Source organism: Hemitrygon akajei, chromosome 13, assembly GCF_048418815.1.
Source record: "Hemitrygon akajei chromosome 13, sHemAka1.3, whole genome shotgun sequence".
Lineage (NCBI taxonomy): Eukaryota > Metazoa > Chordata > Chondrichthyes > Myliobatiformes > Dasyatidae > Hemitrygon > Hemitrygon akajei.
This window is the reverse complement of record NC_133136.1, coordinates 2519184-2539560: the sequence shown is the minus strand read 5'-3', so window position 1 is coordinate 2539560 and position 20377 is coordinate 2519184. Positions and strand designations below refer to the sequence as shown.

Sequence of the window (20377 nt, the reverse complement as noted above, 5' to 3'; positions counted from 1 at the left end):
CTCCGAATAAATGAACAAATGAATGGGTAGGTGGCCTGGATAAACAGTTAAAGTTTTGTTTAAAGATGAAGCTTGGCTTGATTTAGGTCTTAGTAACATCATAAATGATGTACAAATCAAAGGGGATAAAAGTGAAAATGAGTGGATAGAATTCGAGTTATTTTGTTATTGAATACATTTGCTGTTTCATTCAATGTTTCTCACAAAGATAATCCCCAAAGCCTCTGTGTGCATCGGAACTGATGACCAGTCTGGGACCAATTTTACTGGTGTCTCCCTGGTATCACCCAGAACTTGATGACCGGGGACTGCTCCTACTTGAACAAGTTTGGAAGTGAAATCGGATGCACAGCAACTCTGGCAGGGTCTGCAAGACATTACTTCCTACAAAGTGAAACCCAATAGCACGAATGGCAGTGATGCTTCACTACCAGATGAACTCAACGCTTTCTATGCCCGCTTTGGAAAGGAGAACACAACTACAGCTATGAAGATACCTGATGTTAGGCTGTCTTTAAAGAGAGTGAACCCTCGCAAGTTGGAAGGTCCTGATGGAGTACCTGGTAAGGCTCTGAAAACCTTAGACTAGTGGGTCACCTATTCTGGATTGAGTGTTGAGCAATGAACTGGAATTGATCACAGAGCTTCAGCTAAAAAAAAAATGCTTAGGGGCCAAGTGATCATAATATGATCAAATTCACCCTGAAATCTGAGGAGAAGATAAATGGGGGACACCTTCCTCTCCCTTGCCAGGGAGAGAGAGAACCTTTGGTTTGTCGAGTGTCGGATGAAATGCGAGGCATTTGGGGTAACTTTGGTCTGTGTCTTTGCTATTGCTTAGCACACGGTTGGGCTCAGTGACGTTACGATGTGCTCCTTTTTGCTGGTGGGGGGAGGGGGATCGTTGCTTACGCGCGGGAGGGGGGAGCTGGGGGGACTTTGGGGTTCTCACGTTTAACTGTCGTTCATTCTTTGGGGTACTTCCCTGTTTTCATGGATGTTTGTGAAGAAAAAGCATTTCAGGATCTATATTGTATACATTTCTCTGACATTAAATTCAACCTTTGAATCTTTAAAGTCAGATGTATCAGTGTTATAGTGGAGTAAGGGGAATCACAGAGGCCTGAGAGAGGAGTTGGCCAGAGCTGATTGGAAAAGAACACTGGCAGGGATGATGGCAGAGCAGCAACGGCTGGAATTTCTGGAAGTCAATCGGAAGGCACTGGATCTAAACATCTCAAAGAGGGAGAAATTTTCTAAAGGAAAGATGACACAACCATGGCTAACAAGAGAAGTCAAAGCCAACATAAAAGCCAAAGAGAGGACATAAAATAGAGGAAAAATTCGTAGGATGTTAGAGTTTTTAAATATCAACAGAAAGCAACTAAAAAGTCATTAAGAAGGTAAAGGTGGAATACGAAAGTAAGCCAGCTAATAATATTAAAGAGGATACTAAAAGTTTTTTCAGATATATAAAATGTAAAAGAGAGGCGAGTAAATATTGAACCACTATTAAATGATACAAAAGAGGTAATAATGGGGGATGAGGAAATGGTGGACGAACTAAATAAGTACTTTGCCTCGGGCTTCACTGTGGAAGACGCTAGCAGGTATGGTGAAAGTTCCAGGTGGTCAGTGTGTGAAGTTACCATTACTAGGGAGAAAGTTATTGGGAAACTAAACGGTCTGAAGGTAGACATACCACCGGGACCATATCGTGTACAGCCCAGAGTTCTGAAAGGTGGCTGAAGAGAATGTGGAAGGATTAATAATTTTTTTTTGAAGAATTACTAGATTCTGGAATGGTTCCAGAAGCCTGGAAAATTGCAAATGTCATTCCACTCTTCACAAAGGGAGAGAGGCAAAAGAAAGAAAATTATAGACCAGTTAGTCTGACCTCAGTGGTAGGGAAGACGTTGGAGTTGATTGTTAAGGATGTAGTTTTGGGGTACTTGGAAGCACATGATAGAATAGGCCATAGTCAGCTTGGTTTCCTCAAGGGAAAATCTTGTCTGTGAAATCTGTTGGGATTTTTGAAGAAATAATAAGTAGGCTAGACAAAGGAGAATTGGTTGATGTGTACTTGGATTTTCCAAAGGCCTCTGACAAGGTGCCACACATGAGGCTGCTTAATAAGCTACAAGCCCATGGTATTACGAGAAATATTCTAGCATGGATAAAGCAGTGACTGATTGGCAGGAGGCAAAGAGTGGGAATAAAGGGAGTCTTTTCTGGATGGTTCCTGGTGACTACTGGTGTTCCACAGGGGTCTGTGTTGGGAGCGATTCTTTTTATGTTACAATTCAATATTTGGATGATGGAATTGATGGCTTTGTTGCAAAGTTTGCAGGCAATATGAGGATAGGTGGAGGCACAGGTAGTTTTGAGGAAGTAGAGAAGTTACCGAAGGACTTGGACAGATTAGGAGAGTGGACAAAGAAATGGCAGATGGAATACAATATCGAGAAATGTATGGTCGTGCACTTTGGTAAAAAAAATTAAAGCGTTGACTTATTTTCTAAATGGAGAGAAAATACAAAAATCTGAGGCACAAAGGGACTTGCAAGTCTTTGTACAGGATTCCCTGAAGATTAATTTGCAGGTTGAATCTCTGATGAGGAAGGCAAATGCAATGTTAGCATTCATTTCAAGAGGACTAGAATATAAAAGCAAGGATGTAATGTTGAGACTTTATAAAGCTCTGGTGAGGCCTCATTTGGAGCAGTTTTAGGCTCCATTTTAGAAAGGATGTTCTGAAATTGGAGAGGTTTCAAAGAAGGTTCATAAAATGATTCCAGGATTGAATTGAAGTGTGTTTGGTGGCTGTGGGCCTGTATTCACTAGAATTCAGAAAAATGAGGGATGACCTCATTGAAATCTATCGAATGGTGAAAGGAATTGATAGAGTGGATGTGGAGAAGATGTTTCCTATGGTGGGAGAGTCTAAGGCCAGAGGACACAGTCTCAGAATAGAGGCACATTCCTTTAGAATGGAGATGAGGAGTAATTTTTTTAGCCAGCATGGAGAATCTGTGGAATTCATTGTCATGGGCAGCTGTGGGGCGAAGTCTTTATGTATTTAAGGTAGAGGCTGATAGATTCCTGATTGGTCAGGGCATGAAGGGATACAGGGAGAAAGCAAGAGATTGCAGCTGAGGGGGAAAATGGATCAACCATGCAAAAGTGGGAGCAGACTTGAAGGGCCAAATGGCCTAATTCTGCTCTTATAATAGTGGTGTGCAGAAGAGCATCCGTGAACACACAACACTCTAACCTTGAAGTGGATGGGCTACTGCAGCAGATGACCACAAAGCTACACCCAATGGCCACCTTTCTGGGACATGATGTACCTAATAAAGTGGCCTCTGAGTGTATAAGAGTAATTTACAGTGACAGCCATTAAAGCAAATAGCATCTCCAACCTCGTACAACACAACAAAGCAGCAAAGGGCTGTATATGGATCAAAGAATCAAACCACAGATAAATCCACAATTTATTAGTTTTCCTCAAATTTGCTGCTGGTGGTCTGCTAGCTTCTCTCAGTTCACAACTTCCTCAAACAAATATTTCTCTCTGTCTGCTGTATGTATCCTTGCAGTTTGTAATATTCTTCACAGTGGAGATGGTGTCAACTCTCTGAGCTCAACAGGTAGGTATATTGTTCTTGGTGACTCTAATATAACTGCAGATCTCAGTGTTAGTCCTCGTCGATTGAGAACATCCACTGGCTTTCCAGCACGGCAGAAATTACAAACATTTAATGTTTAGATGCCAGGATGCTTTTGAAAGGCAGCAATTTCACACGGAACATGCAAAAGTTGTCCACAGCAAATCCACTGAGAGGGAGAGTGGACAAGCATAGGTAACAGCTCCAGTATCCATCAGTTCACACTGACTCATATTCATGTTGCCAGGCAGTGTACTTCTGACCGAGACTCTTTGCAGACGGTTTTGTGTGAATGATCACATCAAGCACATCATTTGTAGAGATAGTTTCCAGATGAAAAGTGGGCAGACTGCTTTTTCCTTGAAATAAAAGAAATGCCAATTTTTATAATCTGTTGTTGGAATTACAATAGCATAGCACACATAAACTACAACTGTCATTTCCACTCACTGAAGGTAGATCTTAAATACAGTGAAAAGTAGACACAAGAGATTCTGCAGATGCTGGAAATCCAGAGTAACACACAAAATGTACAGCACTTATTGATCGGGGCACGACTGTGCAAGCGCATGGACGTCAGCCAGGTAGAACAGTGAGAAGAGTTTAAAGGGAGATACCTTATAGAGCAGGTGGCAGAGTAGAGGGATACAGAGTAGAAAGCCTTTGGCTCAACGGGGCTTCAGCGATAACGGGTTGAGGCAAGATAGAATACAGACAGGAAGAATTTGTGCAAGGCCGGTGTTCTGTACTGGGTGTCAGATGTGGGAGGTCCTGGAGTCTCCCGGCCTCCCAGACGGCCACATCTGTACCCGGTGTGTCGAGCTGCAGCTCCTTAGGGACCGGGTTAGGAAACTGGAGATGCAGCTCGATGACCTTCGTCTGGTCAGGGAAAGTGAGGAGGTGATAGAAAGGAGTTATAGGCAGGTGGTCGCACCAGGGCCACAGAAGACAGGCAAGTGGGTAACAGTCAGGAGAGGGAAGGGGAAGAGTCAGGTACTAGAGGGTACTCCTATGGCTGTACCCCTTGACAATAAGTACTCCTGTTTGAGTACTGTTGGGGGAGACAGCCTAACTGGGGAAAGCAACAGTGGCTGTGCCTCTGGCACAGAGTCTGGCCCTGTGGCTCAAAAGGGTAAGGAAAGGAAGAGGAAGGCAGTAGTGATAGGGGACTCTATAGTTAGGGGGTCAGACAGGTGATTCAGTGGACACAGGAAAAAAACTCGGATAGCAGTTTGCCTACCAGGTGCCAGGGTCTGGGATGTTTTTGATCGCGTCCACAACATCCTGAGGTGGGAAGGTGAACAGCCAGAGGTCATGGTACATATTGGTACCAATGACATAGGTAGGAAAAGAGAGGAGGTCCTGAAAACAGACTACAGGGAGTTAGGAAGGAAGTTGAGAAGCAGGACCACAAAGGTAGTAATCTCGGGATTACTGCCTGTGCCACACGACAGTGAGAGTAGGAATAGAATGAGGTGGAGGATAAATGTGTGGCTGAGGGATTGGAGCAGGGGGCAGGGATTCAGATTTCTGGATCATTGGGACCTCTTTTGGGGCAGGTGTGACCTGTACAAAAAGAAACAGTTGTACTTGAATCCCAGTGGGATCAATACCCTGGTGGGGAGGTTTGCTAAGGCTATTGGGGAGAGTTTAAACTGGAATTGCTAGGGGGGTGGGAACCGAACTGAAGGGACTGGGGAAGAGGCGGTTGACTCACAAATAGAGAAAGCTTATAGACAGTGCATGAGGGAAGATAGGCAGGTGATAGAGAAGGGACGCACTCAGACTATGGTTTGAAATATGTCTATTTTAATGCAAGGAGTATTGTGAACAAAGCGGATGAGCTTAGAGCATCGATCAGTACTTGGAGATATGCTGTGGTGGCCATTACAGAGACTTGGATGGTGCAGGGGCATGAATGGTTACTTTGAGTGTCAAGCTTTAGAAGTTTCAGAAAGGACAGGGAGGGAGGCAAAAGAGGTGGGGGTGTGGTACTGTTGATCAGAGATAGTGTCACGGCTGCAGAAAAGGTGGATGCCATGGAGGGATTGTCTACGGAGTCTCTGTGGGTGCAAGTTAGGAACAGGAAGGGGTCAATAACTCTACTGGGTGTTTTTTTTTATAGGCCACCCTATAGCAACAGGAACATCGAGGAGCAGATAGGGAGACAGTTTCTGGAAAGGTGTAATAATTACAGTTTGTTGTGGTGGGAGATTTTAATTTACCAAATATCGATGGGTATGTCCCTAGAGCGAGGTGTTTAGATGGGGTGTTGGGTGTGTTCAAGAAGGTTTCTTGACACAATATGTAGATAAGCCTACAAGAGGAGAGACTGTACTTGATCTGGTATTGGGAAATGAACCTGGTCAAGTGTCAGATCTCTCAGTGGGAGAGCATTTTGAAAATAGTGATCACAATTCCATCTCCTTTACCATAGCATTGGAGAGGGATAGGAACAGACAAGTTAGGAAAGCGTTTAATTGGAGTAAGGGGAAATATGAGGCTATCAGGCAAGAATTTGGAAGCATAAATTGGGAACAGATGTTCTCAGGGAAATGTACGGAAGAAATTTAGCAAATGTTCGGGGTAATATTTGCAGGAGTTCTGCATAGGTACATTCCAATGAGACAGGGAAAGGATGGTAGGGTACAGGAACCGTGGTGTACAAAGGCTGTTGTAAATCTAGTCAGGAAGAAAAGAAGAGCTTATGAAAGGTTCAAAAAAACTAGGTAATGATAGGAATCTAGACGATTATAAGGCTAGCAGGAAGGAGCTTAAGAATGAAATAGGGAGAGCCAGAAGGGGCCATGAGAAGGCCTTGGTGGACAGGATTAAGGAAATCTCCAAGGCATTCTACAAGTATGTGAAGAGAAAGAGGATAAGACGTGAGAGAATAGGACCTATCGAGTGTGACAGTGGAAAAGTGGGTATGGAACCGGAGGAGATAGCAGAGGTACTTAATGAATACTTTTCTTCAGTATTCTCTACGGAAAAGGACCCTTGGTGATTGTAGGGATGACTTACAGCGGACTGTAGAGCTTGAGCAGGTAGATATTAAGAAATAGGATGTGCTGGAGCTTTTGGAAAGCATCAAGTTGGATAAGTCACTGGGATCAGACGAGATGTATCCCAGGCTACTGTTGGAGGCGAGGGAGGAGATTGTTGAGCCTCTGGTGATGATCTTTGCATCAATGGGGATGGGAGAGGTTCCTGAGGATTGGAGGGTTGCGGATGTTGTTCCCTTATTCAAGAAAGGGAGTAAAGATAGCTCAGGAAATTATAGACCAGTGAGGCTTACTTCAGTGGTTGGTAAGTTGATGGAGACGATCCTGAGAGCAGCATTTATGAACATTTGGAGAGGCAGAATATGATTAGGAATAGACAGCATGGCTTTGTCAAAGGCAGGTCGTGCCTTACGAGCCTGATTGAATTTTTTGAAGATGTGAGTAAACACATTGATGTAGTGTATATGGATTTCAGCAAGACATTTGATAAGGTACACCCATGCAAGGCTTATTGAGAAAGTAAGGAGGCATGGGATCCAAGGGGACATTGCTTTGTGGATCCAGAACTGGCTTGCCCACAGAAGGCAAAGAGTGGTTGTAGTCGGGTCATATTCTACATGCATGACCAGTGGTGTGCCTCAGGGATCTGTTCTGGAACCCCTTCTCTTCGTGATTTTTATAAATGAGCTGGATGAGGAAGTGGAGGGATGGGTTAGTAAGTTTGCTGATGACACAAAGGTTGGGGATGCTGTGAATGGTGCGGAGGGCTGTTAGAGGGTACAGCGGGACATCGATAGGATGCAAAACTGGGCTGAGAAGTGGCAACCCAGATAAGTGTGAGGTGGTTCATTTTGGTAGGTCAAATGTGATGACAGAATATAGTGTTAATGGTAAGACTCTTGGCAGTGTGGAGGATCAGAGGGATCTTGGGGTCTGAGTCCATAGGACACTCAAAGCTGCTGTGCAGGTTGACTCTGTGGTTAAGAAAGCATATGGTGTATTGGCCTTCATCAATCATGGGATTGAGTATAGGAGCCAAGAGGTAATGTTGCAGCTATATAGGACCCTGGTCAGACCCCACTTGGAGTACTGTGCTCAGTTCATGTCACCTCACTACAGAAAAGATGTGGAAGCCATAGAAAGGGTGCAGAGGAGATTTACAAGGATGTTGCCTGGATTGGGGAGCATGCCTTATGAGAATAGGTTGAGAGAACTCGGCCTTTTTTCCTTGGAGTGACGGAGGATGAGAGGTGACCTGATAGAGGTGTATAAGATGATGAGAGGCATTGATCGTATGGATGGTCAGAGGCTTTTTCCCAAGACTGAAATGGCTAGCATAGGAGGGCAGTTTTAAGGTGCTTGGAAGCAGGTACAGAGGAAATCTCAGGGGTGTTTTTTTTTATGCAGAGAGTGCTGAGTGCGTGGAATGGGCTGCCGGCGAAGGTGGTGGAGGCGGATATCATAGGGTCTTTAAGAGTGATAAGTACATGGAGCTCAGAAAAATAGAGGGCTATGGGTAAACCCTAAGTAATTTCTAAGGTAAGGAAATGTTCGGCATAGCTTTGTGGGCCAAAGGGCCTGTATTGTGCTGTATGTTTTCTGTTTCTAAAATGCTGGAGGCACTCAGCAGACCAGGCAGCATCTATGGAAATGAATAAACAGTTGATATTTCTATATTGAAGAAGGGCCTCAGCCCAAAACATTGAATGTTATATCCTCCAGCATTTTGTGTGTGTTGATATGGTAATAAGTCTTGTATTTACTTACAGCATCAGGATCCAGTGAAAATCAGAGCACATTATGAGCTGCAGGTTCAAAGTTCAAAGTAAATTGATATCACCATATACAACCCTGAGGTTCATTTTCTTGCAGGCATGCTCAATAAATCCAATAACTGTCACAGAATCACTGAAAGTCTGCACTAACTGGGTGGACAACCAATGTGCAAAATACAAATTGGAAATACAAAAGGAAATTTAAAAAAATAATAAAAAAGCAAACAATAAATATTGAGATCATGAAATGAAGAGTCTTTGAAAAATGAGTCCATCAGTTGTGGGAGCAGTTCAGTGATGGGGTGAGTGAAGTTATACCCTCTGGTTCAGGACCCTGATGGTTGAGGGGTAATAACTGTTCCCGAACCTGGTGGTGTGGGTCCGGTACCTCTTTCCTGATGGCAGCAGCGAGAGAAGAGCATGTCCTGGGAGGTGGGGGTCCCTAATGATGGATACTGCTTTCTTGCAACAGTGCTCCATGTAAATACTTAGTGATGGAAAGGGCTTTATCTCTGATAGGCAGGGTCATGGCACTACGTTTTGTAGGATTTTGAAGACCCGCCCATCTTACTGCAATGGCAATCAGCAAATATAGAACAGTACTGCACAGTCAGGCCCTTCAGTCCTTCAGCCAATGATATAACCCACTATAAGATCACTCTCACCTACATAGCCCTCTTATAACCATATAACAATTACAGCACGGAAACAGGCCATCTCGGCCCTTCTAGTCTGTGCCGAACGCTTACTCTCACCAAGTCCTACTGGCCCGCCCTCAGCCCATAAACCTCCATTCCTTTCCTGTCCATATACCTAGCCAATTTTACTTTAAATGACAATACCGAACCTGCCTCTACCACTTCTACTGAAAGCTCGTTCCACACAGCTAAAGAAATTCGCCCTCGTGTTACCCTTAAACTTTTGCCCCCTAACTCTCAACTCATGTCCTCTGGCTTGAATCTCCCCTACTCTCAATGGAAAAAGTCTATCCACGTCAACTCTATCTATCCCCCTCATAATTTTAAATACCTCTATCAAGTCCCCCCTCAATCTTCTACGCTCCAAAGAATAAAGACCTAACTTATTCAACCTTTCCCTGTAACTTAGGTGCTGAAACCCAAGTAACATTCTAGTAAATCTTCTTTGTACTCTCTCTATTATGTTGACATCTTTTCTATAATTTGGTGACCAGAACTGTACAGAATACTCCAAATTCGGCCTTACCAATGCCTTGTGCAATTTTAACATTACATCCCAACTCCTATACCCAATGCTCTGATTTATAAAGGCCAGCATACCAAAAGCTTTCTTCACCACCCTATCCACATGAGATTCCACCTTCAGGGAACTATGCACCATTATTCCTAGATCACTCTGTTCTACTGCATTCTTCAATGTCCTACCATTTACTCTTGTTTCCTATCATTCATATGTCTATCTAAGAGTCTGGTAAATGTCCCTGATGTATCTGCCTTTACCACGACCCCAGGCTGCGCGTTCCATGCACCCACCACTCTTTGTAAAAAAAAATCTTCTCTGACATCCTCCTACACAAAATGCTGGAGCAACTCAGCAGTCAGACAGCATCTATGAAAAAGTGTAAACGGTCGACAACAGTAGTGGAGGCCATCATGGACTGACATATTGGAATGGGAAGTAGGATTAAAATGGGTGGCCACTGGGGGATCCTGCTTTTTCTGGCAGGCAGAGTGTAGGTGCTCGGTGAAGTGGTCTCCCAAACTTCATCGAGTCTCACCGATGTACAGGAGGCCACACCGGGAGCACTAGACACAGTAGATGACCCCAACAGACTCACAGGTTAAGTGTCACCTCACCTGGAAGATACTGTTTGGGGCCCTGAATGGTAGTGCGGGAGGAGGTGTAGGGGCAGATTTGGCACTTGTTCTGATGGCAAGGATAAGTGCCAGGAGGAAGATCAGTGGGGAGGGACGAATGACCCAATACACCTCCACCCCCACCAGGAAGGCCTCGAAGCTCTCCGTTTCTTTCTGGACCCAGACCCAACCAGTTCCCCTCCACCACCACTCTCCTCTGTCTAGCGTCACATCCTCTCTCTAAATAATTCCTCCTTTGGCTCCTCCCACTTCCTTCAAACAAAAGGGGTAGCCATGGACACTTGCATGGGTCCCAGTTATACCTGCCTGTTTGTCGGCTACATGGAATACTGCATGTAACAAGCCTACACTGGTGACCGTCCCGCACTTTCCCCACACTACATTGACGACTGCATTGGTGCTGCTTCCTGCACCCGTGCTGAACTCGTGGACTTCATCCAATTCACCTCCAACCTCCACCCTGCCCTCAAATTTACTTGGTGCATTTCTGACACCTCCCTCCCCTTTCTCGATCTCTCTGTCTCCATCTCTGGAGACAGCTTATCCCCTTCCCACTCTCTTACTTGTATAAATGCCACCCCCTTCTCTCAATTCCTCCGTCTCTGCCGCATCTGCTCTCAGGATGAAGCTTTACATTCTTTAACAAAGGAAATGTCTTCCTTTTTCAAAGAAAGGGGCTTCCCTTCCTCCACCATTAACACTGCCTTCAACCACATTTCTTCCATTTCACACGTTTGCTCTCACCCCATCCTCCTGCCACCCTACCAGGGATAAGGTTCCTCTTGTCCTCACCTACTGCCCCACCAACTTCCATGTCTAACACATAATTCTCCGTAACTTCCGCCATCTCCAACAGGATCCCACCACCAAGCACATCTTACCCTCTCTTCAATTTTCTGCTTTCTGCAGGGATCGTTCCCTACACGACTCCCTTGTCCATTCGTCCCTCCCAGCACTTATCCTTGCAAGCAGAACATGTGCCACACCTGCCCCTACACCTTTTCCTCACTAGCATTCAGGGCCCCAGACAGTCCTTCCAGGAGAGGCAACACTTCACCTGTGAGTCAGTTGAGGTCATATACTGTGTCCGAGGTTTCGTGTGGCCTCCTGTACGTCAGTGAGACCCAGCGTAGATTGGGAGACCACCAGAAGAAGTGGGATCTCCCAGTGGCCACCCATTTTAATTCAACTTCTCATTCTGACATGTCAATCCATGGCCTCCTCTACTGTCACGATGAGACCACACTCAGGTTGGAGGAACAACTTGTATTCTGTCTGGGTACCTCCAACCTGATGGCATGGACATCGATTTGTCAAACTTCCAGAAATGGCCCCACCCTCTCCTTCACCATTCCCCATCCCCTTTTCCTTCTCTCACTTTATCTCCTTGCCTGCCCTCACCTCCCTCTGGTGCTCCTCCCCTTTCCTTTCTTCCATGGCCTTCTGTCCTCTCCTATCAGACTCCCCCTTCTCCAGCCCAGTATCTCTTTCATCAGTCAACTCCCCAACTCTTTACTTCATCCCTCCCCTCCTGGTTTCACCTATCACCTTGTGTTTCTCTCTCCCCTCCCCCATCTTTTAAATCTACTCTTTATCTTTTTTCTCCAGTCTTGACGAATATCATCTATACTTTAATCCCATAGATGCTGCCTGGCCTGCTGAGTTCCTCCAGCAATTTTGTGTATGTTGTTTGAAAATGAAAGGTGATAGAGGTCTAGGCAGTGAAGAGAGGTAGAAACAGATAGTTGGTGCTGCTACAGGCCAGCTCTTTTTACACTACAGAGATTAGAAAAATTCAATTCAAATTTGCAGATAAAAGTCATCCCATCAGAAAACCCCTATTCAAATAACACAGCACTGGAGAAGCTTCGAGAGCTTTCCAGAATCGTACAGATGTAACCACTAGGGGGCACACTAAACAACTGCATATACACACTGACAGACAGACATACTTTATTGATCACGAGGGAAATTGGGTAAAAATAAAATATTGAAGAACAGGTTAAGTTCGTTGGCCCTGTCCACACTGCCTTCAGCTCCTCTGTTGCTGGTTTGCTGGAACCCAGTGATGGTCCTCATCCCACTCCAGACCTCTCTCATGTTGTTCTGCTGGAGTTTCCACTCAAGCTTCCTCCAATACCTGTCTTTAGCCTCCCCGATCTTGGCTTTCAGGTCCCTCTGTATTGTCCTCAGCTCCTCCCTATTTCCATCTCTAAACGCCGTCCTTTTAGCGTTCAGGATGTCCTAAATGTCCTTTGTTACCCATGGCTTCCTGACGAAGGGTCTCGGCCCGAAACGTCGACAGCGCTTCTCCCTATAGATGCTGCCTAGCCTGCTGTGTTCTACCAGCATTTTGTGTGTGTTGTTGTTCGAATTTCCAGCATCTGCAGATTTCCTCATGTTTGCATATACACACTGACCACTAGGGGAGACACTAAACAACTGCATATACACACTGTTGTTAACCATTAGGAAGCATACTAAATGGCTGCATATACACACTGTGACCACAAGGGGACACAATGACGGCTGCATATACTATTCCATTCTCAGCCTCCCTGTTTCAGTTCCTTCCCACCTGCATCTGTGACACGTCTCATGCCCTCAATATCTGCAGTAACCTTAAATTCGCTGGCCCTGACTGCCTCATCTTCACCATGGATATTCAGTCCCTATGCACTTCTATCCTCTATCAAGAAGGCCCCAAAGTTTTCTGCTTCCCTCTTGACAAAAGAACCTAACAACCCCCCCCATCCACCGCCACCCTCTTCCAGCTGGCAGAACTGGCCCTCATCCCGAACAATTTTTCCATTAGCTCTTCCCCTTTTCTTCAAACCTGAGGGTAGTCATGGCCACTCCCATGCCTGCTCTTCGTTGACTGTATAGAACAGTCCATATTTGAAGCCTCCCCCCGGTGATACTCCCCAACTCTTCCTCTGCTACATTGATGACTGCATTGGTGCTGCTTCATGCTAAACTTGTCAATTTTATCAACTTTACCTCTAACTTCCACCCTGCCCTTAAAGTCACTTGGTCCAACTCTGACACCTCTTTACTCTTCCTCCATCTCTGGAGATAACTATCAACTGACATCTTTTATAAACCTACTGATTCCCATGGTTATTTCAACTATACCTCTTCCCACCCGTCTCCTGTAAAAACACAGTTGCTTTTTCTCACCTTTGTCTCGGCCACATGTTCCCAGGATGTGACCTTCTGTTCCAGGACATTGTAGAAAAGCAGGGTTTCCCCCTCCTCCACTGATGCTGCCCTCACCTGCATCTTCTCCTGTACATCTGTGCTCAGCCCACTGCTTTAATAGTGATAGAGTTCCTGTTGTCCTTATCTACCACCCCATCAGCTTCCACATCATCTCCGCAACGTCTGCCATCTCCAAAGTGATCCTATCCCCCTCACTCTCTGCTTTCAGCAGGGATCGCTCCCTCTGCTTTTCCCTTGTCCATTCATTCCCCCCTCCCACAAATCTCTCTCCCTGCAAGTGGCCAAAGTGCTACACCTGCCCATACACCTCGTCCCTCACCTCATTCAGGCACCAGGCAGCCTCCTCCGCCCCATTGGCCAAACATTTTAATTCACATTCTCATTCTGACATGTCAGTTCATGGGGTCCAACATGAGGTCATCCTCAGGGTGGAGGAGCAACCCCAAGTGAATTTAAGGACAGAGTGGAAGTTGGAGGCAAAGTTGATGAAATTGATGAGCCCAGCATAGGTGCGGGAAGCAGCACCAATGCAGTCATCAAAGTAGCAGAGGAAGTGTTGAGGAATTTCCAGGGAAAGCTTAGAACATGGTCTATTCTACATAGCCAACAAATAGGCAATTGAACAGTCAGATTGAACATGGGTTCAATGTCCACTCAGAAATGTGACGGCCGAGGGGCAGAAGAGTTTAACAATACAAGCTAACGATAATGCTTAGATCATCGTAGCTACGTGGAAACCACAGCAATGAACCGCAAGCACATAGCTAGAATACTATCTGAATCACTGTCTTGATTGGTGCATGCAGCTGAATTTTTACTTCAACCTACCTGTTTGATGATTTTCTAATGCGTCAAAGATTTTCCTAACAGGTCGCATCGCTGCCTCTTTGCAAACCAACTTGAGATCAGAACCAGAGTAGCCTTCAGTCTCCTGTTGGAGGAAAGAGTGAGCTGTTATTTATTTGTTTTTTATTAAGATACAGCACAGAACAAGCCTTTTCAGCCCTTCCTGCCACTCAGAAACCGACCAATTGAACCCTAGCCTAATCACAAAACAATGTACAATGACCAATTAACCTACCTGCTTGTTATTGGAATGTGGAAGGAAACCAGAACACCCGGAGAAATCCCACGCATTCCATGGGGAGGACATATGGACTCCTTACAGAGGACACCGGAATTGATCTCCAAGCACCAATCGGCCAAGGTGTAATAACACTAGCCATTATGCCACCACGGCACCCACGTATAATACTTATAGTTTTTCATAAATTCTATTGCATTTCTTTTTTCTCCTGTAAATACCTACAAGAAAGTGAATCTCAGGGTGGATATGGTGACATATATGTACTTTGATAATAATTTTGGAGTTCTGCATAGGTATGTTCCATTGAGGCAGGGAAAGGATGGTAGGGTTAAAGAACCATGTAGAAAATCCAGTTAAGAAAAGAAAAGCTTATGAAAGGTTCAAGAAACTAGGTGCTGTTAGAGCTCCAGAAAATTACAAGGTTGCCAGGAAAGAGCATAAGAATGGAATTAGGAGAGCCAGAAGGGGCCATGAGAAGGCCTTGGTGAGCAAGATTAAGGAAAACCACAAGACATTCTACAAGTATGTGAAGAGCAAGAGGATGAGCCATGTGAGAACAGGACCAATCAGGTGTGATAGTGGAAACATATGCATGTAGTTGGAGGAGGTATTTAATGAACACTTTGCTTCAGTATACACCAGGGAAAAAGACCTTGGCAATTGTGGGGATGACTTTTAGCAGATTAAAACTCTTGAGCATAAAGGGATTAAGAAAGAGGATGTGCTGGAGCTTTTGAAAAGCGTAAAGTTGGATAAGTCGCCGGAACCGGATGAGATATACCCCAGGCTACTGTGGGAAGCGAGGGAGGAGCCTCTGGCGATGATGATTGCATCATCAATAATAACGGGAGAAGTACCAGAGGATTGGAATGTTGCAAATGTTATTCCCTTGTTCAAGAAAGGGAGTAGAGATAACCCAGGAAATTATAGACCAGTGAGTCTGGCTTCAGTGGTAGGCAAGTTGTTGGAGAAGATCCTGAGAGGCAGGATTTATGAGCATTGGGAGATACATAATTTGATTAAGGATAGTCAGCATGGCTTTGTCAAGGGCAGGTCGTGCCTTACGAATCTTATTGAATTCTTTGAGGATGTAACAAAACACATTGATGAAGATAGAGCAGTGGATGTAGTGTATATGGTTTTCAGTAAGGCATTTGATAAGGTTCCCCATGCGAGGCTCTTTCAGAAAGTGAGGAGGCATGAGATCCAAGGAGACCTTGCTTTGTGGGTCATGAACTGGCTTGCCCACAGAAGGCAAGGGGTGGTTGTAGATGGTTTGTATTCTGCATGGAGGTCGGTGACCAGTGGTGTTCCACAGGGATCTGTTCTGGGACCCCTCCTTTTTGTGATTTTCATAAATGATCTGGATGGTAGAAGGGTGGGTTAGTAAATTTGCTGATGACACAAAGGTTGGGGGTGTTGTGGATAGTGTGGAGGACTTTCAGAGGTTACAGCAGGACATTGATAGGATGCAGAACTGGACTAAGTGGCAGATGGACTTCAGCCCAGACAAGTGTGAAATGGTTCATTTTGAAGACAGAATATAATATTAATAGTAAGATCTTGAGGTCCATGTTGATAGGACACTCAAAGCTGCTGCGCAGGTTGACAGTGTTGTTAAGAAGGCATTTGATGTGTTGGCCTTCATCAACTGTAGATGAGTTCAAGAGCCGCAAGGTAATGTTACAGCTATAGAAGACCTTGGACAGACCCCACTTGGAGTACTGTGTTCAGTTCTGGTCACTTCACTACAGAGAAGATGTGTATACTATAGAGAGAGTGCACAGGAAATTTACAAGGATGTTCCCTAGATTGGAGGGTGTACCTTATTAGAATAAGTTGAGTGAACTTGGCCTTTTCCCCTTGGAGCAACGGAGGATGAGAGATGACCTGATAGAGGTGTATAAGATGCTGATAAGTATTGATCATGTGGATAACCAGAGGCTTTATTCCCAGGGCTGAAATGGCTGACACGAGGGAGCATAGTTTTAAGGTGCTTGGAATAGGTACAGAGTGGATGTCAGGGATAAGTTTTTCACGCAGAGATTGGTGGGTGTGTGGAATGCACTACTAGCAAAAGTAGTTGGCCTGCTGTGTTCCACCAGCATTTTGTGTGTGTTGCTTGAATTTCCAGCATCTGCAGATTTCCTTGTGTTTGCGGACTAGCAACAGTGGTAGAGGGGGATACAATAGGGTCTTTTAAGAGACTCTTAGATAGGTACATGGAGCTTAGAAAAATAGAGGGCTATGCAGTAGGGAAATTCTATGCAGTTTCTAGAGTAGGTTACACGGTCGGCACAACATTGTGGGCCGAAGGGCCTGTAATGTGCTGTAGATTTCTATGTTCTATGTCCTGAAGTTAATGTTCAAGGTAAATTTATTATCAAAGCATGTATACTATATACAACCACAAACAAGACAAAATCTGCGGACGCTGAAAATCCAAGCAACACGCACAAAATGCTAGAGGAACTCAGCAGGCCAGGCAGCGTCTATGAAAGAGTCCTGCTGAAGGGTCTCGGCCCGAAATGTCGACTGTACTCTTTTCTCTGTTGCTGCCTGGCCTGCTGCGTTCCTCCAGCACTTTGTGTGTGTTGTTCTCCATGTACAACCGAGATTCATTTTCATGCAGGCAGACACAGGTAAATAAAGAAATACAATGGAATCTATTAAAAACATAAAACTAAGACCAAAACAAACCCAATGTGTAGAAAAGAGGACAAATTGAGGAAATTCTACAAGAAAAAAGTAAGTAAACAGTACTGCAAACAGGAACTGCAGAGACCCCAAAAGTGAGTCCAGAGGCCCTGGAGTGAGTTCGGTGCTCAGCAGAGTCCAGGAGTCCAATGGCAACAGGGAAATATCTGGTCCCAAACGAGGCAGCATGGGACTCGAGGCTCCTGCTCCTCTCACCCGATGGTAGTAACAAAGACAGAGAGAGGTACAGTCAAAAGCAGGCAAATGGCAGGCTTACATGGGGGAGGGATCATGGCAGACATTGGTACAACACCTCTTCATCTTTCAGTCCCAACACACTGTAGTACAGACTCGACCCAACAAGTCCCATCCCATCCCCTTACAGTCTCTATCACCCTCAGTCTCCCCATCCCATCCCGTTACAGTCTCTATCACCCTCAGTCTCCCCATCCCATCCCGTTACAGTCTCTATCACCCTCAGTCTCCCCATCCCATCCCGTTACAATCTCTATCACCCTCAGTCTCCCCATCCCATCCCGTTACAGTCTCTATCACCCTCAGTCTCCCCACCCCATTACAGTCTCTATCACCCTCAGTCTCCCCACCCCATTACAGTATCTATCACCCTCAGTCTCCCCACCCCATTACAGTCTCTATCACCCTCAGTCTCCCCACCCCATTACAGTCTCTATCACCCTCTCTCCCCATCCCATTACAGTCTCTATCACCCTCAGTCTCCCCATCCCATCCCGTTACAGTCTCTATCACCCTCAGTCTCCCCACCCCATTACAGTCTCTATCACCCTCAGTCTCCCCACCCCATTACAGTCTCTATCACCCTCTCTCCCCATCCCATTACAGTCTCTATCACCCTCAGTCTCCCCATCCCATCCCGTTACAGTCTCTATCACCCTCAGTCTCCCCACCCCATTACAGTCTCTATCACCCTCAGTCTCCCCATCCCATTACAGTCTCTATCACCCTCAGTCTCCCCACCCCATTACAGTCTCTATCACCCTCAGTCTCCCCACCCCATTACAGTCTCTATCACCCTCTCTCCCCATCCCATTACAGTCTCTATCACCCCATTACAGTCTCTATCACCCTGTCTCTCCCCATCCCATCCCGTTACAGTAACTATCACCCTCAGTCTCCCCACCCCATTACAGTCTCTATCACCCTGTCTCTCCCCATCCCATCCCGTTACAGTATCTATCACCCTCAGTCTCCCCACCCCATTACAGTCTCTATCACCCTCTCTCCCCATCCCATTACAGTCTCTATCACCCTCTCTCCCCATCCCATTACAGTCTCTATCACCCTGTCTCTCCCCATCCCATCCCATTACAGTATCTATCACCCTCAGTCTCCCCACCCCATTACAGTCTCTATCACCCTGTCTCTCCCCATCCCATCCCGTTACAGTCTCTATCACCCTCAGTCTCCCCATCCCATTACAGTCTCTATCACCCTCTCTCCCCATCCCATTACAGTCTCTATCACCCTGTCTCTCCCCATCCCATCCCGTTACAGTATCTATCACCCTCAGTCTCCCCACCCCATTACAGTCTCTATCACCCACAGTCTCCCCACCCCATTACAGTCTCTATCACCCTGTCTCTCCCCATCCCATCCCATTACAGTATCTATCACCCTGTCTCTCCCCATCCCATCCCATTACAGTCTCTATCACCCTCAGTCTCCCCATCCCATTACAGTCTCTATCACCCTGTCTCTCCCCACCCCATTACAGTCTCTTATCACCCTCAGTCTCCCCATCCCATCCCGTTACAGTCTCTATCACCCTCAGTCTCCCCACCCCATTACAGTCTCTATCACCCTGTCTCTCCCCATCCCATCCCGTTACAGTATCTATCACCCTCAGTCTCCCCACCCCATTACAGTCTCTATCACCCTCTCTCCCCATCCCATTACAGTCTCTATCACCCTCTCTCCCCATCCCATTACAGTCTCTATCACCCTGTCTCTCCCCATCCCATCCCATTACAGTATCTATCACCCTCAGTCTCCCCACCCCATTACAGTCTCTATCACCCTGTCTCTCCCCATCCCATCCCGTTACAGTCTCTATCACCCTCAGTCTCCCCATCCCATTACAGTCTCTATCACCCTCTCTCCCCATCCCATTACAGTCTCTATCACCCTGTCTCTCCCCATCCCATCCCGTTACAGTATCTATCACCCTCAGTCTCCCCACCCCATTACAGTCTCTATCACCCTCAGTCTCCCCACCCCATTACAGTCTCTATCACCCTGTCTCTCCCCATCCCATCCCGTCACAGTCTCTATCACCCTATCTCTCCCCATCCCATCCCATTACAGTATCTATCACCCTGTCTCTCCCCATCCCATCCCATTACAGTCTCTATCACCCTCAGTCTCCCCATCCCATTACAGTCTCTATCACCCTGTCTCTCCCCACCCCATTACAGTCTCTTATCACCCTCAGTCTCCCCATCCCATCCCGTTACAGTCTCTATCACCCTGTCTCTCCCCATCCCATCCCATTACAGTCTCTATCACCCTGTCTCCCCACCCCATTACAGTCTCTATCACCCTGTCTCTCCCCATTCCATCAGTCTCTATCACCCTCAGTCTCCCCACCCCATTACAGTCTCTATCACCCTGTCCCTCTCCATCCCATCCCACTACAGTCTCTATCACCCTCAGTCTCCCCATCCCATCCCATTACAGTCTCTATCACCCTGTCTCTCCCCATCCCATTACAGTCTCTATCACCCTGTCTCCCCATCCCATCCTGTTACAGTCTCTATCACCCTCAGTCTCCGCACCCCATTACAGTCTCTATCACCCTGTCCCTCCCCATCCCATCACAGTCTCTATTACCATGTCTCCCCATCCCATTACAGTCTCTATCACCCTGTCCCTCCCCATCCCATCACAGTCTCTATTACCATGTCTCCCCATCCCATCACAGTCCCTATCACCCTCAGTCTCCCCATCCCATCCCATTACAGTCTCTATCCCCCTCAGTCTCCCCACCCCATCCCGTTAGTCTCTATCACCCTCAGTCTCCCCATCCCAT

At 46.1% G+C, this 20377-nt stretch overlaps 1 protein-coding gene across 4 annotated transcripts in view; it reads right to left on the bottom strand.

Moving 5' to 3' along the window:
- Positions 1–3475: 3475 nt before the first annotated feature.
- The window catches only part of katnal2 (katanin p60 subunit A-like 2), a 116222-nt gene continuing 99320 nt past the window's right edge, over positions 3476–20377 (bottom strand). For all 4 annotated transcript variants that reach the window (XM_073064034.1, XM_073064035.1, XM_073064036.1 and 1 more), the window contains 2 exons: positions 14355–14457; positions 3476–4027 (listed from right to left, as the gene is read on the bottom strand). In XM_073064034.1, the coding sequence (XP_072920135.1) occupies positions 3888–4027; positions 14355–14457 (243 nt within the window). In that variant the 3' untranslated portion in view covers positions 3476–3887. The remainder of the gene's footprint in view (positions 4028–14354; positions 14458–20377) is intronic.